We start from the raw sequence: 25701 nt of genomic DNA, 5'->3' as shown, positions 1-25701 counted from the left end.
GAAACAAGAGACGAAATTAAACAAAATGGAACACGTCAAATATAGAAGATCTAACGTTATGTGTTCATTGTCTTATATCTATTTAAGTCTTAATCTACATTCCGTCTTTGCGTATTGCAGAGTTATCTTCTTTTGTGAGCAGGTATTGATTGTTACGTCATTGGTTTGTGAGAGTGATGTCATCAATTTTTGAGAAAACGACGTAATTTTCTCACACAAACCATTGACGTAACAATCATTACCTGTTCACAAGGGAAGACAATTCTGCAATACGCAAAGACGGAATAGGTAAATAACTATGAACAGTTTACTTCTCATATTTATATTTTTCCCTTATTTTGACAATAAATTGATATCTGAATTCCGTATGCATTTGTCAATGAAAGGTGTGTTAGATTTTTAATAAATGGAACAGCCAGCAACAGGTGTCGGCCAGTTAACCCCAACGATGTGATTATAACATTACAATACTAACGCCATAGTTACGATCTCATATATCATCAACCATAAGAAGGTGTTCTGGATACTTTAGACGTTCTAGTAAAACTAAAGATCCTAGATGAACGAGATGGCCATATGGTTCAGTTATTTTTTTATATGTTTTGGCTTTCTGGTTCGACTTTTTCCATCAATACATACAAATACCATTTTGATTTCAATACGCCTGTGGTAAAGTAGGTAGTTAATGCAGAGTGAATGTAAATCGGTTGACTTACTGCAAACTCGGAAAACTAGTCTACTTCATATACATATATGATGTCATTGTGTATTACATGCCCAAATGTAACGTTTGTTTATCAAATGTAGACAGACGGCTAGGGACAGCATGCAGCAGGTCGCTAGGGCAGAAACTATAGTATAGAAATAGCCATCTCCTGTACGAACAGAAGATAATGACGATACTAAGAATGAAACAGGTGTGTTTTAGACCAACTGCATTTAACAAATCAACTGTCCGAGTTTACCCGTCAAGTGTCCGACTCTTCCTGTCTGAACTTAAACTTTTTTCCGATTTATTTATTAGAAAGTCAATCATTCACCAATCACATGTCACGATACAGAAGCAAAGACGATCATTTGAGTCAGACATTGTGAAAAGTGTCCCAGATTACCCGGATTGTCACGACCTGCTAAAGCAAGGACAAGGAGGAGTTGAAGAACTACCGCCCAGTATCAAATACATTTTTTTTTCTGTCCAAGATCTTGGAGAAGATTGTGTCGTGGCGTTTACAGATTCATCACCATACAAACAGTCATCGTGACAACCTACAATTGGCCTGCCACTCGGAACACTACTGAGACGGCCCTCCTACTTGTATATAATGGCATAGCTGCCGCATTGGATGAAAAGGGTCGGTGTTGGGACCACGAAATATTTGGCTATATTTGTCGTCGTTATCATTGTTGCTGATGGCACACAAATGTACAGGGTTATTGCAAAGCAGAACATCACATTTTGAAGCTGATCATTATATTACATCACATTTCTGGACGACGATTTTACACTCTGTTGACGGTTTTAATAGTAATATTCCGCAGTTTGAAAATGTAATTTGATATAGAACGTCTTTTGTTGAAATTGATTTACAGCATAATATAGCAATATTGGAACAAAGTTATAAAATGTGGCCTCTAAATTCTTGCGCCAAAGGTAAACGCGAGAAAGAAGGGCACTAAAGGTCAAGAAGAACATCGTCGCTGTAAAGAATGAAAATTTTTACACTGCATCAGATTAACCTTTGCGTATTAAAATATTGTGAAAAAACTTACATGTACTAAAACAGAGGTATCCACCCTTCGAAGAAGCGTGTTTTCACCCCACCACGCAAAATTGGAAGTTTCCTTAATGTGACTTCTTATAACTCAGTGCGTTCTCCGTTGCGAGATTACCCTCCGTTGTTAAGGGGGGGGGGGGGGGGGCATAAAGATAACCATACATGGTCTTTGGATCTTCATCTTTTCCTGTCTTTCTTACTCTTTCCTCTCAGTGGTGTCTCCCTAGGCACCCTTCTCCACTCCTGCAGTAAGGGGATCAAAGGAATACACCTGCTGTTACCTAATACATGTATCGTAAGAGGCGACTATTGTGGGAATTTCCTGCAGAATTGGGAAGCTGCTATTGGGCCCTCTACTTCAGGACAAAAAAAGCAACCAAAATAAATCATAATATTGCAATGTTTTGGATCTTTATATTTCTCTCTACTCTAACTAATATTTTATTTCCTAGCATCTTGCTTGGCAATACCATTCTTTTGGCTTTAATATTGAACGTTCGCCCAGGTGAGGAAGGCATTGGGTTCTCTCCAAAGGCCGGGACATACCAAACGCCTTAAAAATGGTAGCTGTTATAACCTGATTAACGTTCAGCATTTAGGGTGTTGGCAACAACTAGTTTACCCGTTGTGAATTAAATGTGACCGGGCAGAATGCAGTGCTGAGTGCCTTCGGCATTGTATTTCAGTGAGATGGCACTAAAAGTCGACATCAGGTCGCATGGAGGCAAATACACCAATAGACCCTTCTTCCTGCTTACACACACGCAAGCACCCTTACACAACACACGTTGAGGCAGGTTTTTAAATGACCATAGCTGTTAATAGGAAGTTAAACAAATTAAACCAAACCATAATAGTATGGTCCTTGTTGTTATGAAGACGATAAACAACATGCAAGCAAGCCAAAAAAGTCTGTGAATTTGAAGAAAACGAGACTCAATGCTAATTCAATTTCAGGTATTTTAGGAGTAATGATTGTTTTTGTTATGTCCAGTATGTCACTTTTATTTAATGCTGCCTCAATGAAAGCAAGATTGTTTCTGAGGGGTTTAACTTTTAGATGGTAAAGTTTCTATTTTACATTTGGGTCCTGGGTTTAGTTCAATATCGTTGCAAAGTTAAAATTTGTTTATGGTTATTTTTTTTAAGTTAGAAAGAATGATGTACTCATCAAAACAGTTTCTGTTAGAACGGGACTGACATGTTATTATAAGTTCGGTGAACTTTTTTGAAGACATCAATCTAAACAACTTTTTATTGCCACCTTCAACCACACTATTGCACATTTAAATAGCTAATTGACAATTTCAATAGATCAAAACTACATATATAAGTTCTGATTTTTAATTAGGGTATTTGAATATGACCTAGCAGGGGGTTGAAATTTAAGATGAAGAACCTTAAATTGCACAATGAAAACTACTGAAAGATTCACTATGCATATTGATGGGAAGTAACTCCAAGAAAATCCCAGGAACGCAAATAATAAGACAGTAGAAGGGAGGTAATCAGTACGTGCATTTACATATATAATTGTCTATTTTTATCGGGGTACAAGAAACCTAAAAACAATACACAAATTATAACTTCAATATTCAAATTCTGCAACGGACCTTATTTACCCAGTCAGTCACGCGAAAGATACACACCGCTATACTCAAACCATTGTCAACGTACCAGGATTATGTGGCGAACATCATTAGAAGTAGACATTTGTAGTTGCTGTGTTAATAAAAAAAAAAGCTGGACTGACTGCTCCAACACCAAGAATTTGGAAATTGAAATAAGTACAGAAAGCCTACAGGAAGTGACGTGGATATGTACGTGCTCAGGTGTGCTCGTGTCAAAGTCTTGTCCGACTGGTTAGGTCACATTCCTCAGAACACATAAACTTACACTGGACAAAGTTACGTAAACAACATGTCACACAGGTACATGCACAAACAGAACACAATGTCAATTAAGTGATTAAATACATAATTTCGGTAACATTCAGACAAATTAAATTTTAAAGATACCAGAAAGTTGATAAACTTTAGTTTCAGCTGTGTCTAAATGAAACAAAAACCTTGTTTTCATATTGAAACTAGTTTTATCCACTTATGCGAGATATGCACACGATGCGCACTACTATGTTCAAATCATGGTCAACATTTTTATAAATGTTTATTTTTCAAAATTGTGGCAACAGTACATTAAACATATTAAAATTAATGTTATATTCTATTCAACACAAATACTCATTTGCTTTATTTCTAGAAAACATGCTTTACATTTTCTACCTAATTGAAATTAAATGTATAGGTATAATGTATAGGTATTAAAATAATAATTTTACGATAATTCATCACTGAAGCAATTTATTACTTCTCACTACCTTTTATTTCCTAGCGCCTTTCTTGGCAACACCTCACTTTTGGCTTTAGTGTTGAACGTTTGCCTTTAAGGTAAAGGTAAAAAGAGAAAAGATAAGATCCCAAATTTAGTCGCCTCTTACGATCATGCAATGGGGGCAGCAGGTACAATTCTTACGCCCTACCTGCTGAAAGTCAACAAATTCTCATGTACAGATGTAGGTTACATCCCCGTTTTTTAAAGGAAACGGCAGACTCAATTTCAGCACTTTTATCGCTTCTGTATAATTTGTATAGTGTACTGTACCTGATGATTGGAAAAAGGCACAAATTAGTGCTATATCTAAAAAAGGAGACAAGCGTTAGCCTGGAAAATATAGACCGGTCGGTGTAACGTCCATCATATGTAAAGTATGAGAAACAATTTTAAGTCACGTGATTAAATACATTACGATGAACGATTTGTGTCTGGGAGGTCTTTTAGATTACAATCTCTTAAAGAATAAGATCAATGGACTGAACTGTTACATACATGGACTCTCAAAAAACGTTCGATACTGTCCCACAAAAACGTTCGATACTGTCCCACAAAAACGTTCGATACTGTCCCACAAAAACGGCTTCTTAGTAAAATGTACGTATATGGAAAAGTCCATTGGTACTTCCGACAGGCAGCAACGAGTATCATTGAACGGAAAAAACTGGGGGAAATGGACTTAAGTAACATCTGGAGTACCCAACGGATCAGTGTTAGGACCGACATTATTCGTAATATATATATAAATGATCTTCCCGATATGCTTCAGTCGGAAACATACCCTTTCGCGGATGATACAAAAGTTTTCCAAAGTTTACATGGGAACGCCTATGTCGGTATCTTGCAGGGTGACATGAACAAACTTTCAAAGTGGAGCGATAAATGGGTATTTAAATGTCATCCTTCAACGTGTAAATGTATGCATATAGGCCGATCCTTTGAAAGAGGTGGAAAAGGTGAAGGATATAGGAGTAATTGTAGACAGATTTCTCACATTGAGTATCAAATAAGTACACAAGCAAAGAAAGCAAACTCTATGTTTGCAGTAATGAGACAATCCTTTCATTTTCTAAACGAACACAATTTTTCACCGTTATACAAAACGTTAGCAAGAGTTCATCTTGAATATGCAAATATTGTATGGCATGACCGAGGCACTGCAAAGGAGAGCAACGAAACAGATACTTGGATTTTGGAGTTTATCGCAACGAGATCGACTGAGGAAACTCAAATGACCAACTCTGAGCTACAGAGGAATAATAGGGACATTATAGAGGTGTTAGAAATAACAAACAATAGGAACGATCATTGTGCAAAGGATTTTATTAAGATGTTGAAAGATCGATGGATTTCATATACTGGCTTCTATGACATCTTTTGTGCTGATGGGCCGTTAAGAATCCAATGATACCAATGGTAATCCAAAGATCAGTCATTTTAAAAGTATGAAATTAAACTGTACGGACAAAATAACTTGAACCAAGGATTTTCGGTACCGAAGCAGATTTTGAGAAGATTTTTTAATCAAAGAAAGATAACTCGAACGTTCTTGGCATAATGATGTGAGATTATCGTGTTTTCAGAACGATTCATAAAAGAATAGTTGATAAATTCCTAGAACTAGAAAAAATCCTGCATACCGAACCGTTCATTAACATCTTCAAAAGAGGTTGTTTGGTTTGGTTTGGTTAGGTTTAGTATTGTCGAACGTCCTATCAACAGCTATGGTCATTTAAGGACGGCCTCCCCTGTGTGCAAGATGCATGCGTGTAGTGTTTGCGTGTGTGTTTTGGGAGGCTACGATTTGTTCGTGTTTGTCTCCTTGTCTTGCCGACTTTATAGTGCTACATCACTGAAACATATATACTGCTGAAGACACCCAACAGGGTCAAAAGAGGTTGTCCAATGTGACACTCTTCCATAATGTCAATTCTAGTACTACACCCTTGTTATATCTAAACCTTCTTTAAAGATAAAAAAAAAATGTTTACATATATACAAAGCATAAAAATAAAATACACAAGAATGACAGGTAAGCCTTTCTGCCTTCTTGTGCTTCTTTAGGTCAGTCTCCTGTATTTGTTGTTTTACTTTATACTTTCCTTCTCAAGGACTTGTTTCTTTATTATCTAATGTAAACAATGCATATCTATATATGTCTCAGACTTATAAGTATGAGATTAAACTCCCTGCAGAATCGGGGTTGTTGTCTTCCTTGTCCTTTTTGAAAAGGACATGAAAGAAATCAAGAACAGACCTGCTGTATCCCACTATAATGTGTATGTAAGAGGCGCCTGCTGTATCCCATTGTAATGTGTAAGTAAGAGGCGCCTGCTGTATCCCACTATAATGTGTAGGTAAGAGGCGCCTACTGTACCCACTATAATGTGTATGTAAGAGGCGCCTGCTGTATCCCACTATAATGTGTATGTAAGAGGCGCCTGCTGTATCCCACTATAATGTGTATGTAAGAGGCGCCTGCTGTATCCCATTGTAATGTGTAAGTAAGAGGCGCCTGCTGTATCCCACTATAATGTGTAGGTAAGAGGCGCCTACTGTACCCACTATAATGTGTATGTAAGAGGCGCCTGCTGTATCCCACTATAATGTGTATGTAAGAGGCGCCTACTGTACCCACTATAATGTGTATGTAAGAGGCGCCTGCTGTATCCCACTATAATGTGTATGTAAGAGGCGCCTGCTGTACCCACTATAATGTGTATGTAAGAGGCGCCTGCTGTATCCCACTATAATGTGTATGTAAGAGGCGCCTGCTGTATCCCACTATAATGTGTATGCAAGAAGCGCCTGCTGTATCCACATATAACGTGTAAGTAAGAGGCGCCTGCTGTATCCCACTATAATGTGTATGCAAGAGGCGCCTGCTGTATCCACATATAACGTGTAAGTAAAAGGCGTCTGCTGTATCCCACTATAATGTGTATGTAAGAGGCGCCTGCTGTATCCGACTTTAATGTGTATGCAACAGGCGCCTGCTGTATCCCACTATAATGTGTATCGTAAAAGGCGCCTGCTGTATTCCACTATAATATGTATGTAAGGGGCCCCTGCTGTATCCCACTATAATGTGTATGTAAGAGGCCCCTGCTGTATCCCACTATAATGTGTATGTAAGCGGCTCCTGCTGTATCCCACTATAATGTGTATGCAAGAGGCGCCTGCTGTATCCACATATAACGTGTAAGTAAGAGGCGTTTGCTGTATCCCACTATAATGTGTATGCAAGAGGCGCCTGCTGTCTCCCACTATAATGTGTATGTAAGAGGCGCCTGCTGTATCCCACTATAATGTGTATGCAAAAGGCGCCTGCTGTATCCCACTATAATGTGTATCGTAAGAGGCGCCTGATGTATCCCACTATACTATGTATGTAAGCGGCCCCTGCTGTATCCCACTATAATGTGTATGTAAGAGGCGCCTGCTCTCTCCCTCTATAATGTATATGTAAGAGGCGCCTGCTGTATCCCACTATAATGTGTATGCAAGAGGCGCCTGCTGTATCCCACTATAATGTGTATGCAAGAGGCGCCTGCTGTATCCCACTATAATGTGTATGCAAGCGGCTCCTGCTGTATCCCACTATAATGTGTATGTAAGAGGCGCCTGCTGTATCCCACTATAATGTGTATCGTAAGAGGCGCCTGCTGTGGGACCTCCTACACAAGGGGACATGGAAGAGCCCACCATTGGTCTGCTGCCCCTTTGAAACACAGTTTTACGTTACCTATCTTTCTAATCTTTGTTTTTCAAGCGGCGGTGTCGCACTAGGTATACGTCCTCATTTTACCCTGGCTGTTGCGAGGACGTCAAATTAACCCAAAACAATCAAACAAAGATACAAAGGGAAGGTCCAGGGATCGGTCAAAAACTTAAAATACGCCCTGTATTGATGATAAATAGTACAAGTCTTATGTACGTCAACCGCGATGTGTTTTTAAAAGCTTAACGTATCTTACGTATTATAATGTAGATAGAGGATTTCTATTGAGTCTTTACAGATAAGTTTAACACCTACTTAAAAACAGAAATGTGTTCGTGTCCCGCTGCTTGTTACACCCAGAGATATTTTAGAAAAAATAGCACACTAAGGTCGGCATCAGAGCTGCTATATCGGAGGGAGGCAAATAAGTTTGCCAACAAACCGCCACCACCCAAAGATAGTACAGCGATATAGCACACTAAAGTCGGCATCAGATCTGCGCTATCGGAAAGAGGCAAATTATATGTCGCAACATACCGCCTCCACCCAGAGATATTCCAGCGAGATAGCACACTAAAGTCGGCATCAGATCTGCACTATTAGAAGGAGGCAAAATACATGTACCAACATGACGCCTTCAGCACACAAGAACGTATGCATAACCCACATAGAGGCTGGTCCTTTAATGTCCATAGATGTTAATCAATATGATGATTAACAAAATAACACCAAGAGAAAGTTACGATAATGCATGTAAGCTACATGTACCTTGCACATTATGCTAATGACTTGTAAAGCAAGGACTTTATGGTAACTAACATAGTATACCTATGACTTGTGTTACAGTTATATGCTACGTTACACGTATCCCCTGAAGGCAGATTGGGTGGATTGGTCTAGTGGGTTAACACTCCGGCCTTCCATGCAACGGCCGGGGTTCGAACCCCGAAGTCGTCGTACACATGGAATATTCAGAGAAAGTGTTTTCCTCCTACCCACACAACTCCAATAACCCAGTTGGAGTATAAAATGTTCTATGGTGGATGATGCGGTATCTAGGGCGGAATGCTATGTTTGATGCCTTCGGCATGTTATCCAGTGGTATACCACTATGAAGTCGGCATCAGATCCGCACTATCACAAGGAGCTAAGTACACCAACATACCTTGTCTCCGGCCGACAACCACACATGCACCCTTACAAAACACACATGGAGGCACGTCTTGAAATGACACAACTGTTAATAGAACGTTTAACAAAATAAAACCAAACCAAACCAATCCCTTCAAAATGGTAATCGTAAGTACCTGCTTAACGTTCAACAGTAAGGAAAATTGCAATAACTGGTTCACCGTGTCTGTATAATGTGACCGGGCGGAATGCTATGCTGGCTCGGAGCGTTCGGCATGATATTTCATTGAGATGGCACTTTAAAGTCGGCATCGGATCCGCGCTATCGAAAAGAGGCAAATACACCAACTTATCCTGTCCCCCGCACACATACACACATGATTGCATGCATAGAAGCACATCCTTGAAATACTTTAGCTGTTAATAGGATGTAAGACCATATAGGAACTAAAACCAAATATATCTTGAGTTGTTTTTTTGGGATTCAATTTTCTGTTAAAACGCTATTTACTCTATAAAACCAAAGCAAATCCGTCCTCTCAACAGCTAAGGTATTGGGTATTCCTGCGTACCGTTAATGTGTCTCGTCAACTTTACAATGTAAACATGACCAATTTTCAATAATACCACGCACTAACAAACTTTGTCTGTCTCTCGTTATATAAACACGAATTAACTTGCTAACTTTCCAAAATAAATATTTTCTCTATAGGATTCAAGATGAGTGTGTTACCTTTTAAACTTAAACATGGTAAAAGTTTTTGGATATAATTTAATGTTAAAGGTGAATATTTGTTTGCAAAGGGTTTATATTTTTAAGCAAATGGGAAACTATGAGTACACCTCGCCTCAGATCTCGTTTAAAAGTTCCCCACAAATCAAGTTATTTTCAAAATGTTCAGGTCTGAAGTGATTTGCAGTTGACATCAGAACGGGTGTTGCATTTGGTGCCGAAAACATTCAGAAGACTTAGTTTCGCCTCTGATCAACTAAACAAAAACGTTCATGATCATTTTATACCAAAGACAAATAGATGAATACACTAAATTGCATCCATACGATCCGGAAAACGAGATCTTGGTACTGATTTGATCGTGTTGTTTTCCGTTTGTTTCATCGTAACGACCCCTTCCTTATTTATAATTTTGTACCTTTAATTATCCCTGTGGCGGATGTAGTTACTTCAATTCACCATACAGTCAAGTCAGTGCATGAAATTGTAAGTCTGTTTAGTCAAATCGCTTTACAGGTTAAATGCATACATTGGTTCAGGTGACGTGAAAAAGCACAAAAAGGTCGAGGTGTTTTTTTGTTTATTACATTATACGATTATTAATCAATGTTGATTGATAATGACATGCTGTACATAATAACATACTCTCTAATGGTCACTTTCATTCATTGAATAAGCCACTTTTACTTTCCAGCTTGACGTTTGTCTTTCACTTAACTATGTTAGATGTCATTTCTTTTAAAGAGTATTTTTTTACATTGATGTGAAATTATTATTTACCTTTTATTGGCCCTAATAATCTACCTACTCTGTATTGATGGGCCGTGAAGAACGTGGCAATAGTCATTCATTGAATAATATCGAAGAAGCATGATTTAATTCATTATTACGTACAAAATAGTATAATAAATAAATATTTTTTTATCAGTTAATCTGAAAAAAACAACTTTATACGGTTTCTTTGACGTGTAAGTTAATATTCAAAGCATCTGAATATCACAAAGTTAAAATCCATTTCAATACAAATAGGACTTTAAATGGTTTTCGATTTCATTTAATATTATGAAAATACTTTCATAAGTTTCGCGTATTTAGTTAATCAAATCTATGTTAAATGGAAACGAGCTTAATTTGTATCCCATGGCCGACATTTTATTGAACCATTCACGAAAAAAATGATTGTTTTTATTTATTATTTCTTTAACGTCACCAGTTTGACGTCACGTTTGTTGACTACATTTCGACGTCACAGTATTGTACCTTCATGGTAGTTGTCCTTATTATGACATCACAATGGTTGATAAACTGTCTATCATGACGTAATACATAAAAATGAGATAGGGGTGTGTTAACTGGGTATCACGGAAGACGTGATTGTTCAGATAACATGAGTAAAACACCATAGAATTTCATATTGATGAAAAGTAGCAATTTATCTAAGAAGACGTTAGGACGTTTTGAATGTAAATAACAAAATTAAGCTTTTTTTTTTAAAAATGAATGTTTGATTTCTCTTCGGCAAATCTATTAATTGCTGAGAACATATTTCATTTTCAGTTATCGCTCTTAAAACTAAGCAATCGCGAAAATTTTAAATTCTCTCAATCATCAACAACACATTTAGCCAGAAACATTACCCCAGGAAAGTTCGCAACGGACTCATCCCCATCGTTGATGCGAAAATATATCATTCTCAAAATACAAGTGATTCATTTGAGAAAAAAAAAAAAAAATGGAATTTGAAAAAAAATATCTGGAAATGTATATTCAATGCCTTCATAATTCAATCCAAACAAACAAACAGGGGAAGATGAAGTCACCATTCAAACAAGATTTGTAAACATAGTGTATACCACCATAAGAATCAAAACAACAGAGATTCCGAAAACAAAACACACTGTGTCATATATGTTTGCCACATTTTTCCAGGTATACTCTTCAAGTTCAGCTTCAGTAACCACTTCCGGTTCAGCTTCAACCGGAACTGGGAGAACTTTCCTGTCACGCGACATATGTAAATAGTCTAATTTAGTTTTTGATCTTGGTGTCATCTCCGGAGTTTTAATAACTGTCTCATTGTGGGCTATTTGAACCATCACATGAATATCACCAGTTGATTTAGGTGCGTTTTGTTCTGATGGAAAAGTTTCTTCGGTGTTGTTTGTCTTGACCTCTCGAACTCTTGTGATATGACGTTGGGGTTTCTGTGACACACGAACCTTGCACGTGAAGAAATCCGTGACGTGTCTCACCCATTTAGGCACTGGTTTAGAAACGTCTTTATGATGGAGTATGAGACCTAAAATCGTAAAAATGCAGATTGATGTGGACACCACGAAATCGCACATTAAGAAAAAGGTCAACACAGACACCGGGTTAGAAGCTTTCGGCAACGTGTCGGAAACAATTGTCAGAAACACGGACACGGCTAGGAGACATGTTATACCGTATCCAACACGTTCACCAGAATCCGCAGGTAACAGAAACACCATATTACTCAAAAGTGTCAACATTATTACCGGGACAAAGACGTTTACTATGAAAAATGTGTATCTTCTTTCCATCACCACTTCGTAAACAATGACGGCGTGGTCACGTGTTGTGATCTCGTACCCCTTCGTTTTCGTAATGACCCATTCTACATTCTCAGAAAACTGTGTCAAAACAATATTTTCTTGCAACATCTGAAATGTCAACTGTTCTGAGGTGTATCCCCACGCTGCAAATTCTAGTTTACATGTTTGTTTGTCAAAAGGGAAGTACGTCACATCTACGTCACACGTCGTATCCATCACCTCACCAACCATCCATCTCGCTGTTGCGTTGGAATAATATAATATTGGCAGATCGTCAAACCCGACACCTCTGATGTGCTGGTACGCGTTAACTAGTGTCAATTCCGGCTTCCATACCAAACTTTGCGGGATATAAAGTGTTTCAACGTTGTCGTAATTTGCTGAATTCCACAACATCCTTGGGTCGTTCCAAATCAAATAAAAATAACCAACGACGGAAAATTTCCCGGTCACTTCGTCGAAGTCTTTTAGACTCAGCATAAAAAAATTGACATAAACCGTCGTGCTTTCAGACTGGTTATCATTTGGCCTGATATATCGGTTATAGTTTGTTAGTACAGTGTCGTAGAGTTTTTCAGTATAACTCCTGTTTTGTCCAGAACAAAATTCAGTGAATAGCAGAATTATGATAATTTGACTCAAATAGTACAAAAGACCCATTCTGTTTGTATTGTACGAGGTACACAATCCACCTTCCGGTCAGTTATTGCACAAATAACTATCATGCGCAATGAACATGTAAATCATTAACTTTATCAACAATATAAAAAACACTATTCACTTGATGAAAATTCGTTAATGTCACTAAAATTACTTCAGGTCTTCAATTAACCTGCAAAATATGTAAGAAATTTCATTTCAAATGCTTGTCGTTGAAATCTGAATACCATGCACCATAATCGTATACGTGACATGAAAATGTTACGCTGAATATCATCAGACAGAGTTTATGTATCCAGCATATCAATTATTCCTAAAGCTGTTGTTTTGTCTATCCTAGCTTGAAACTGATCTTTGTGTACAGTACGGTCTGTCTTAAGTCTTTCTTTAACTCGTATGAAATCAATATTTACCGAAATACGTCAGAGTATCTTGAGACGTTATTGAATTAGGGTGACACCTGCAGACAATGTGTTGGATATGCGCACTGAGAACGGGAAAGTTTCATAGGTCAATACATAGGAGATATTTACTATTTAAAATTTAGTTCAAACATACAAAACATCGGACTTACCTTCGTATATTTTGATCCAGCATTGTCAGTTTTTTTCACTAAAGCTATAAACGCGTTTAGAGATAATTAAGTTTAGATAATAGATTTCGGGAAAAAATCAAAGTACCTGCATTTACGTCTGGAGCAATGGAAGTCAGGTTCTTGTTGAATCTGTGTCTTCTGCTAAAAAGACATTAAAGAAACCACGTTTGATTGGCCGCCCCGATTACAACTTTCTCTGTCTTCTACTTGTTTTCGTCGATGTCCCCCTAGGGACCTGTTTTTACATGACCTTAAATGATTAGCGGACATTAAACCACGAACAAAACAAACCAATTCGCCTTTTTTGTTGATGGATTTAAGAGAGAGAAATGAATAACAATCACGTATTCTAAGTTTTAGAGAAAACAGACGTAAATCGGTACAAATCGCAACATGTATTGTACAAAAGAAACGTTGGGTAGTGTAAATCGAATCATACTCGGCCCTGATATCATCTTACCCAATTAAATTGATCAACTGGTATAAAACGAAATTTTATAAATCAATCAATATTGGTTGCCCTCCGTGTGGTTCAGTAATGATGTTTCGACAAGTATGCCTAACGAAATACAAAATTTGAAAAGATTTAATCGTAAACGTAAAGGGCTCGTTCTTAAGAAACGTTAATTGGACGACTAGACATTTTAAAGCACCATTTTAATAAAAGCTGATAGCATGTTTCAATTTCCACCAACTCGAACACCTTAAGATTTCAAACGTCTACAATATAAGTGTTTACTGTTACAGAACGCCAACGCATTAGTTAGGAACTTGTTTTATCTTTCATGTCATAGTTATTATGCCGAACCCACAACTTGGTATTAAAATAAGAAAAACTCATTATTCAGAAATAAACGTACATATTTTCCATATTCTGAATTTGTCGTCGTGGATTCATCACTGTAGTACAGCATACTGTTAGTTTCTTCAATGCATGATGTATGCCACGTTATGTTTATCTTAAAATGCCCTAGTTTTAGCCATCTACTGAATTGGGATTTTTCTTCCGTGCCTTCTAATAAAAGGACATGGAAGAGACACAAATTGATCTGCTGCTCCAATCGACACTTTGGATCCTTCTTTGTTTCTTATTCCTTTCTTTCCTATCTACTTTCTCTTTCCTGCGGTGTCTCCTTAGGCATCCGTCCTTGTTCATTTTAGGTATGACCATGGATGTTGCGGGGACGTTAGAACCAAAACAAACAAAATCATCAGATAAACTGATGGTAATCCGTTCTTAAATCAGACTTCCTAATTGCGATAGTTGGAAATGTTGCTAGATCATTACAAAAAAAGTCAAGTCGAAAAGTAGATGTAAGGCAAGCTAGATGTGAATTTGCCAGTCCAACACATGCACGCTTGCATAACACACATATGGAGGCGCGTCCTTTATTAACTTCAGCCGTTAATAAGACATTAATCCTATACAACCAACCAACCAACAGACCGATCGGAATACCTGTTTTCAGTATAATATTATCGGGTGGATAACAGTGCCTGTTGCGTTCGGCATGGTATATTTCAGTGGGATAGCACTTTTAAGACGGCATCATATCCGCTTTATCGCAAGGACGGAAAATCACGAATACACCGCCTCCAGATCACGCATGTATTATCCCATTATGATAGCGTTGATTATGATACATGTCTAATGCCGACTTCCGAGTGCTATCTCACTGAAATACCATGCCAAAGCACTCAGCATGGTATTCCCCACCTGGTCACATTATATATACTGGCAACGAGACCATAGGTATCTGTGTAAATCTTGTATATTGTCTGTGCGCGTCAATTAGTAGGAGATTAAACAAACAGACTATGATATCCGGCTCCGACATTAAACGAAAACTTTATATAGGTAAATCGCTATTTCGTATTGCATGCTGACAATGCTTAAGTCTTTTGTTCCTTCCTAAGAGATATACTTAATTCGACAGCAAGTTGATTTCATTTTTATAATTGGATCATTTACTGTACTAACTGAAATTATTTGACATGAAATAACAAATAATGATATTTTCATGTTGATGCGAATCGCAATGTTCGCCTTAATCAAATTAAACAATACAGTCTTAGGCCTACTCTTTCATTAAGATACACAATACCCTGAACAGATATAAAACTACCATTGTGAATTTCCAAACGATAAACAAGATAAGATTGAAATACTGATACTTTCCCGATACAATTGTCCTCCTAAGATAGTGTTTTAACCGTGCTCATTGTTCAAATAAAATTGTTAGTTTATTGGATTGTAGACGTTTTGATTCTTTCTTAACTTTTAATAAGATTGTTTATCTTGGCATTTATACAGTATTTGTTTTCCACGGTCCGAATTCTCCAGATGTTTCATGGCGTCTTTCAGTTATTTAAATCCCCGTTAAGGATCCTTATATAAGAAACATTTAAAGTTATTTGTATAAACCTAAACCAATATCTAAACAAGACAAAATACCATATACGTACGTATACGTAGATACACGATAAATAAAGGAAGTTTTCTTGCACAAATAATGTATTATAATATGATTCGGATACTAAATAAACCAAACTGATACATCGTTTAGACTCATCACTGACGTTTTTAATATTTATTTTAGATAATCGATCTACAGGTTGTGGCAGTTTACATGTTAATGGTTATAGACTGTTTCTGATGCTTTTAAGAAGATGGGTCCAACTGTTGTTTTTTTCGTTTGTTTCGTTTTGTAAGATAAATGAGATGAGCGTAGTTTTTTTTTCTATAACAATATGTATGTTAACGACTCTTGAGGCTAAGGATACCACTGCACCATTTATAATGGCGAAGAAGAGTTCCACTCACGAAGAAGAGTTCCACTCACGAAGAAGAGTTCCACTCACGAAGAAGAGTTTCACTCAGAGTTTTGTTGACTTGGAGTAGTCTCCCTTTTCTGGCTTAGAAATACTTCTCCTGTCAAGTTTTTAATTGTGTTTTGTTACCCATAAATTGGACACTAATTTGATGCTGTGTCTGTATGATACCTGTATGGCAATATCGGAAGAAAAGTGTAGACTTTGCAATGTAAAGGTTCAGAGTTCGAACCCGGCTTTTTATTAATATTTATTTCTATTTTCAAACATTCAATTTTTCGAAATACCAAATATATTTCACGAGGGTGGCTAATAGTTTGAAATCTTACACGAGTGCGCAGTGGTAAAAATGGTAATGATATTGTTAAACTTGTTGGTATCTTCAACTTTCGAGGTGTCATGCTTACAGAATTTGATATATATCACATTTAACGCATCGTTTGCTATGTCCAGTACAATTTTGTAAATAGGATTTTGCAATAAGTCAATATTGCTGAAGTGTTATCGATAAAAACATTGTTGTGTAATTTCCATATATCTCGTCAATTAATTAAGGAACATCTATTCGCTGTTTCATTGCGTTTAATTTTAAAAGGTAGCTGTTAGGACTGGTTTACCTATTGTCAATATAACGTGAACGGGTGTTAACTGTGCTGGGTGCTTTCGTCATAGTATTCCCGAGGTAGCTCTCGAAAGTCGACTTCAGATCCGCGCTATCACATAGAGGCAAATACACCAATATACCATCTCCAGCACACATGCATTCATTACGCACACTAAGGCACGTCTTTAAATAACTTCAGCTGTTTATTAACTCTTAATCACATAAAACCAATTTAGTAACGGTTCGTAAGAGTGGAAAAACAAGTCAGAGAAGCATAGCATACATCCTTAAATCAAGTTATTGGAACTATTATTATTAGATACCAACATTCAATTCTAATATGTGTGACTATGTGGCCTTTTGTCATCTTATTTTCTTTGTGTTTCCTTAACTTAAACTAAAAACAATAAAAAAATAAATCAAACTATATTTATTTGGATTATTGACACATTTACACATTTTATTCTTTTAGTTGCTTATGTGAAGTCTTTTAAAATTCCCTTTGGCGCTTTAGGTCCAAAATGTCCTTGTGTCGAGGGACCATTAAGCACGAATCAACAAACATGGCACATACAAAAAGGGTAGATATTCAAAAGGTTATAAAACAAGATGATACAGTTAACAATATTTTCATAAATATTTAGAAAATGGTATTAAACGTTCCTAGAATAGAAACCGTATTCAATTTCAACGAAAATTCAACTGATAAAACTTCTTCAATCAGAATGTGTTCAACTTAAAAAAATAACAGGGCACTCAGGACTTCATGCAACAATTGTCTAGTAAGTAAAGCATTCTCATCTCACTTACAATGCATGTTTCTTGTCTAGTAAGTAAAGCATTCTCATCTCACTTACAATGCATGTTTCTTGTCTAGTAAGTAAAGCATACTCATCTCACTTACAATGAATAACGATGTATCACGAATATTCTATGTTGCTGAATGTACATGTAAACAATCCTTGATATGATCTTCAATGTTGCGAAGCTGTAAACAAAAACTATAACATAATAGATAACGTGCCCTGCCTGTTATAACTTTCCTGTTTATTTGGTTGTGGTTATTCCTCCTCACCACTGCAGGTCGGGGATCGAGAAAAGAATACGCCTGCTGTTGCCCACTGCATGCATCGTAAGAGGCGACTAATGCGATAACCCCCTGCAGAATTAGGGATTTGCTTTTGTGACCTCAACTAGGGGACACAAAAGCGACCAAAATGGATCTGCTGCACCAATTGCAATTGTTGGGATCATTATATTTCTTTCTACTTCTGACTACCTTTATTTCCTAACGTCTTGCTTGGCAATACCTAACGTTTGGCTTTAATGTTGAACGTTCGCCCAGGTGAGGAAAGCAATGGGTTCTGTCCCCAGGCCGGAACATACCGAATTCCTTAAAAATGGTAGTGGTTATTCCTTGCTTAACGTTCAGCATTTAGGGTAATGGCAACAACTGGTTCACCCGTTGTCAGTATAATGTGACAGGGCGATATGCTGCGCTGTGTGCCTTCGGCATGGTATTTCGATGAGATAGCACTATAAAGTTGGCATCAGATCCGCGCTGTCGCCAGCACACATACACGCGTGCACTTTTACACAACACACATGGAGGTACGTCCTTAAATGACCTTAGCTGTTAATAGGACGTTAAACAAAATAAAAACAAAAAACAAAACCATTGTTCCTCCTCGAAATAGATCAGATCAAATGACGACATGTCTACTGAAAAGAGGACCATTTATTTAAATAGCAATGCAAGGAAAATATTGCCACGTACAACGAGAGGATGATACATGTAGCACCAATTTTAAATATACATTATCGCTAACTTTCTCTAGGAAGTAACATACAAGTCTTTCTTGCGTGACTTCTCGGATCCTGTTCTAAGCATCAGGGCTCGTATTCATAAAAACGTTCTCGTGTTCAAGCGTAGATTTTGTGTTTAAGCCGAATTTCTTGTTCTCGTTATATTCAATGATTTAGAAAAACATGAAAGAAGCTTAATGCCGAAAACGTTTCTCAATGTTTATATTTGATTTTTTGATCGTTTGACATGATTTAAGCGAGGTACAAGAAATTTGAACTGGTTTGAGCATATAATCCATGCTTGTGCATGAGAACGACTTCAGGAATATGGGCCTAAATCGTTCTTGGTAAATGCACCCCAATGACTGTGTTCTCATATGCTATTATTGCGTGATATAAGGGTCCATGTTTTTTTATTATGCTCTTTAGTGTGCCTTGTAGTTTTGTTGTAACTACCCGAGTTCTCGGTGTGCGGGCGTGACATTACTTGGATTTGACCCAGATTTACACGGCGGGTGTCGTCGATGAAGCAGAAGACACTGACCCTGCTGTCACCATTGCAACTCTTTTGATCGATCTTTTCTTTTTCTCTTGACAGTGTCTCCCTTTACATCCGTCTCCATATGACCCTAGCTGTTGCGATGACATTATACGCCAAACAAACAAACGAACGATCAAACCCCTAATGCCTCATTATTATATAACCGAGAGACCACGTGATCATCTTCATCTTCAGAACAGCAAAAATGGCGGAGAATGTACATACAAAGACACATAAAACCACTTGCGTAATATGTTTTATTTATTATCAGTCGCAATTTGGTCAACAGGCGTTAAAAACACTGACGTCATTCTTTATGCCAGATGTTTATTTAAATCAATAAAATCCACAAATCTATAGGACATCGCTCGTCTATACATGAAAACAGCATTTGACTGATTAACAAACACTTTTTTCAAGTCATATTCGCTGTAAGTTCGGCGGAACATTCTGACAGGGAGCTTGGCATGTTTTAAGTAGATCTAGTGGTTCAATAGATGTTTAGCTCGCCTGATCAAAAGTACCGGTGTGCTTTTGTTGTGGCGCGACGTCCGTCGGTCATCTTCTTTAAAACGCTACTTGTCCTGAACGGCTCACGTGGACTTTGACTAAATTTGGCCAGGAGCATCATTGGGCAAAACGGAACAACGAAGAGTGTGGGGTGTCAGGGGCAGATGGACGGGTGTTTAAAATCCTTCTTCTTCCGTACGAATGGAGATATTAAAACCAAATTTGGTCTAAAGTAGCAAAGGGCAAAGTGAAATCAACTTTGTACAAACAGATTGTATAGCCTTCCAGGATTATTTTTACCCTCACTTAATACTTCGTCCTCATGGAACATGATTAATCTTGGGAAAACATTGAATCCTGCTAAGGCAATAAATGTATATTATAATCTATGCCATGCATGCTTTTGTGCCCTGTTGACTATAGAGCATTGTTACATTATATATACGATGACTGAAATGCTCATAAGTATGAATAGAAATGAAAGAACAAATGTAATAAAAATAACTCCCTAAACAATATTTGTGTACATTAGGTAAACAACAAGAAGTACAACACATGCGCCAATGCTAAGGAAAAAGCACAAGAGGTCAAACATCCGGGCAACAGTTTTCCATGTCACTTCCTCAAACTCGACTGTCTTTTCGTGTGCAGATTTTTCTTTTATCTCGATAACCGCTGTTTGGCTGGAAGGTGTATCTCCCTTTGTAGCACTGTCACAACGGAAACATTTGAAGGCCGCAATTTTCTTTAGTATAGCAGGTACCTCATCCTCTTTTTCGTCCTTGTGGTACATTCGGAGTCCAAGTACAGTCAATACACACAGGCATGTCGCAAGGACGAAGTCACACACAAGGAAAAAACTCAAGACTGACATTGGACTTGAGGACCTTGGTAGACTTTCAGAAACAATCGTAAGAAACACAGCTATTGCCAAGAGACACGTGATACTGTAACTTACACGCTCACAAGAGTCAGCCGGAAGTAGAAACACTAGCGGGCACAGACCTGTCAGAAGTACTACTGGAATATAAATACTGATGAGGAAGAATGTAGACTTTCTTTGCAGATGAAATTTATAGACAATGTAGGCAGCTTCATTGACGACAACTTCCTTCTCAGTTTTTGTAATATCCCATTCTGAATTTTCTACATAATAAGTAAAACCAACATCATTTGTTGATGGTGTCAGAGTGAGGTCACTTCCTTCGTAACCCCATATACGGAAATACAATGGACATACTTGTTTATCAAAAGGATACTGCGTAACTTCTATGTCGCACAATGCCTGCATGACGTCACCAACGTACCAAGTTGCGTCACCGTTGTTGGTGTACCGTACAAGATTGCCGTCGGATCCCAGAGGTTTCAAAAGTGAGAAAGGGTTTGCAAGGGTCAGTGCTGGTTTCCAAACCTCACTTTGTGGGAATTCTATTTCACGTATATCCCCGTATGAGCTAGGCGACCAGGAGAGGCGTTCGTCTTTCCAGTAAATGTTTAGAAAGGTTACGACAGTAAAGCGACCTGTCATCTCGTCTACCTCGCGAAGACTTGTCACATGCAGATCGGTGGTAACATTAGTGGCGTAGCTTTGATCCACATCCGGGCGGATATATTTGTAGTATGTGGAAGAAGCTGCCGACGGTAGGAGATATGCGTACAAGTTTTCAACCTCAGACCGATTCAAATTGCCGAGACATATTCGGAAACTTCCGCTCACAAACAGCATAAATAGTGAAACATCATAGATGTAGTGCATTGTCATAGCTTCTTCACTTGGTCAGTGTTTTCAAATCCTAGAGTCTTTCAAAAAGTACTGCTCCCAATTAATCGTGACTTTGTATATCCTTAAATGCGTCCACGTCTAAATATATGTACATATCAAATCTCAAAATGTTTGTACTACGTGTTGACAGATGTACGTAGGTTCACTATTTACCTATAGATATATACACATTTAACTATTCTATTGACTGAGTGGAGATTCCGGCCGTTGGAGTATAGTCCGTCACGGTTCAAAGAAGAAATAGGTTTATTATGATGTTATTATTTCTATATTTGAGGAGCGGGTGAGGTTAGAAATAACACTTGAACTGTCAAGTGTGCACTGGCACTTGATAGGCTTGTCTGTCTTTGTTTAAATGTTTCGATGTTGATATCTTAGATTAGACATTTCAGACGGGTTGTGTTGAATACATTTCTAAATGAAATATATCCATTGTCGCTCTTTTGGCCATTAGGAGCGGTAACTTACTCGTTTACCGAACGGCAGCCAATGGCTACAGCGTCCCATTTGCTGTACTTAAAATGAAACTTTTTTATTGATATAATGATATATGCATTATGAAAATAAATTTGTTACTTTTTAAAAAGCATTCTCCGAAAAAATGTTTGTGTTATTTTTCTCATTACTAGAGTAATGGCTAGTGGCACAGTATATAGCGCACTTGCATTTCACCAAGGCGGCCGAGGTCGATTCCCCTTTCGGAGGTTAAAAGTTATGTGGTCACATACCCGACCACCCGAAACATACCAGAGCCTGTAAAAGTGATAGTTTCTACTCCTGCTTATCGCTCAGCAATTTAGGAGTGGGACGACTGGTTCGCCCGTTGTCAGTATAATATGACCGGGTGGGGTGTCCTGCTGGGTCTTTGGCAGTATGTTTCAGTGAGGTGGCACTGTAAAGTCGGCATCAGTTCCGCGCTATCACAAGGAGACAAACACGAACATATCGCAGCCTCCCAAAACACACACGCATACACTACACGCATGCATCTTGCACACGGGGGAGGCCGTCCTTAAATGACCATAGCTGTTGATAGGACGTTATACAATACTAAACCAAACCAAACTCTTGGTTTTCCGATTTAAGAGCCCCCGCTCGCTAACACCCAGGTCAAAAAGAGTGATAAAAACAAATAGAGCAAATTTAAGCCTAAGGGCACCAACAAGTTAAACTATATTTTTTGCCATTTTCTTTATTATGAAAGTTTCGGTTAAGGTCTTTTCAAATGATTTTTTTTTGTAAAAATCCATTTTTGACAGAATTGTTCTTGTTTGAAATTTGAATGTTTGACAATTGGTATAAAAAAAAATGGGTTCCTTTACATTAGAAAGCCTACATTCAATAAACACAGCACAAAAAGCACAATTTTATTGGCACCAAAGCATATGAAAAACTTCTCACAGGGGATTGTGTCTTGTTCTATTTATTGGAGGGAATATTCAAAGTCAAGGAAACTGTTTAGTGGAAATCTTCTACACAATAATAAAATTGATGCAGTGGTACCCTTTACCTAAACAGACATATAAATTCCTGTAAGAATGTGTTTGATACAATATGAACATGATGAAACTGCTTCCAACACTAATATTTAAAAATGGCTTTTATTTACTGATCAGCATTTTTGACGTTAATGATAACGTTCAGCATTTGGGGGAATGGCAATAACTGGTTCACCCGTTGTCAGTATAATGTGACAGGGCGGGTTTGCTGTGAGGTGTGCCTTAATTCGGCATAGTATTTCAGTGAGACAGCACTATTAAGTCGGCACCGGATCCGCGCTATCACATGGAGGCAAGTAAATTAAGATACCCTGCCTCCGGCACACCAACAAACACGCACGCTTACACAACCCTCATACGTGTACATAATGATATATCTTCTGCATTGGATAGCAAGTGCAGAGCGGTGCTTGTCATGCTGGCCTTGTCAGCTGCATTTGACGTCATCGACCATGGCATACTTTATACACGTCTGGAATACTCTTATGGAATGACTGATACCGCACTATGCTGGATACAGTCATACCTGAGTGAACGACTACAGTGTGTTGCCATCGGATCTGCCACCTCACATGACAAAGTACTAGATTTCGGGGTCCCTCAAGGGTCGGTGGTAGGACCACGAAAATATTGTATGTACTCCAAACCGATTGGAAAGATTTGTCGTCGCCATAGCCTTCGCTATCATTTCTATGCTGATGACACACAAATTTACATGGTCATAAAACCACAGGACAGTTGGAATACAGTCTCAGAAAGTCTGGAAGATTGTCTGACAGATATCAGTATCTGGATGAACGCCAACATGCTTAAACTTAATCAGGAAAAGACGGAGCTAATCGTCTTTTCCCCAAAGTGTCAGCAAACAATGGCTCTCCAGCTTAAGGTTGGTGCCAGAACTATTGAGACTGTTCCAGCTGCCAAACCCTGTTACTACCAGATCAGGAACATCGGCTGTATTCGGCAGTTTCTAACTGCAGATGCATGCAACATTTTGGTGCATTCACTTGTTACCTCTCGGTTGGATTATGGTAACGCCCTGATCTGTCGTATATCTGACAAACTAACTAGTCGTCTGCAGAGGGTTCAGAACACTGCAGCACGGCTAGATACTCGTACTCGAAAGAGAGAGCACATCACACCTGCGCTTTATTCGTTGCACTGGTTACCTGTACGATACAGGTCGCAGTACAAAATTCTGGTATACACATACAAAGCACTGAATGGAACAGCTCCTCAGTACCTACAGGAACTTGATACCCTGTATCAGCCGTCAAGATCACTGCGGTCGGAGTCAGAGTCTTTGTTGTGTGTCCCAAAATTTCGTACTGTGACCTACGGAAACAGATGCTTTGGGAGGGTTTCGGCTACGTTGTGGAATAGCTTAACATCTGCTATTAGGAAGTCGAATACCCTGGCTAAGTTCAAGAGGGACATAAAAACTCACCTCTTCACGTCTGCCTTTTGGAATCTTTGCAAAGACGTCCTGTAAATACCACCCTTTTATTTGTTCAATTATGTGCACAATGCTTGTTAAATGTATGAAAGTGATTGCCTTTGTTGTTTGTTTTCACAATTATAACCATTACTATTATCCATATGTTGTAAAGCGCCTTAGAGTAATTTTACAAATTATATAGGGCGCTATATAAATGCTGTATATTATTATTATTATATTTATTATTATAGAGGCACCTCCCTTAAATGACCTAAGCTGTTAATAGGACGTTAAAACAGAATAAAACCTAAAACATGTTACTACATATAAAAAAAAATGAAACCGTAGGCAGTTAATATGGCTTCGAACTATTTGACCATGATATATTAAGAACATATATAGGACATGGCGCAATGTCAGTCGTTCTCTTTAAACGACCAGAATGCAAACCATCATGATGTTTGAAATTAAGAATATTGGGGTAAGTTGCTAGCCTCCATGCAGGGTCAAAAGGGTAAAAAAAATGGCGCATAATATACATGTTATTATGTATTTTTAACAATTTCTGATGAGGTTTTTTTAATTTCCAAATATAGCACTTACATTAATTATCCCCCGCTTTCACCGAAACGGGGGATATTATTTTGGGTTCGTCCGTCTTTATGTCTGTCTGTCACGCTTCGTTTCTGTGCAATAACTAATGTAAACCGATTTTCTTTAAACTTGGTCACATGGTTAAATGCCTTAAGGGATCGGCCAAGTACGATGACCACTTTCAGGGGACTTTATTTCGCGGAGTTATGGCCCCTTGAATAACGAAAACGTCATTATCTGCCATTTCCGTCCAATAACTGCAACAAATGTTAACTGATTTTCTTCAAACTTGGTACAAGGGTTAAATGCTTTAGGGGTTAACCAACGTTGACGACCACCTTCCGAGGGCTTTATTTGGCGGAGTAATTGCGCCTTGAATAACGAAAAACGTCATTATCTGCCGCTTTTGTTCATCTCGCAAATATTATCCTATGGTCTTCAAACTTAGTAACAGGGTTCAACGCATTAAGGGCTCGCCAACTCTGACAACCACTTTAATTGGACTCCATTTG

General features: G+C 38.1%; 1 protein-coding gene across 1 annotated transcript; it reads right to left on the bottom strand.

Annotated features, from left to right (window-relative positions):
• Positions 1-11510: 11510 nt before the first annotated feature.
• LOC110462189 (acetylcholine receptor subunit alpha-type acr-16-like) lies at positions 11511-21637 on the bottom strand. Its single transcript, XM_021516032.1, has 2 exons — positions 20469-21637; positions 11511-12913 (listed from the first exon to the last, which is right to left on the bottom strand). Exons 1-2 carry the CDS (start codon positions 21635-21637, stop codon positions 11575-11577), a joined length of 2508 nt encoding a protein of 835 aa, XP_021371707.1. The 3' UTR covers positions 11511-11574.
• Positions 21638-25701: the final 4064 nt, after the last annotated feature.

Source organism: Mizuhopecten yessoensis, unplaced genomic scaffold (genome assembly GCF_002113885.1).
Source record: "Mizuhopecten yessoensis strain PY_sf001 unplaced genomic scaffold, ASM211388v2 scaffold10759, whole genome shotgun sequence".
NCBI lineage: Eukaryota > Metazoa > Mollusca > Bivalvia > Pectinida > Pectinidae > Mizuhopecten > Mizuhopecten yessoensis.
This window is presented reverse-complemented; position numbering and strand designations above follow the sequence as displayed.

What these genes read in the sequence shown, in the direction of transcription:
- LOC110462189 (XM_021516032.1), bottom strand. Translation starts at nt 21,637, where the DNA reads ATGACAATGCACTACATCTATGATGTTTCACTATTTATGCTGTTTGTG. An exon ending in TGGAAAACTGTTGCCCGGAT is followed by an intron (nt 12,914 to 20,468) that starts GTTTGACCTCTT and finishes TGGACAAAACAG; the next exon opens with GAGTTATACTGAAAAACTCT.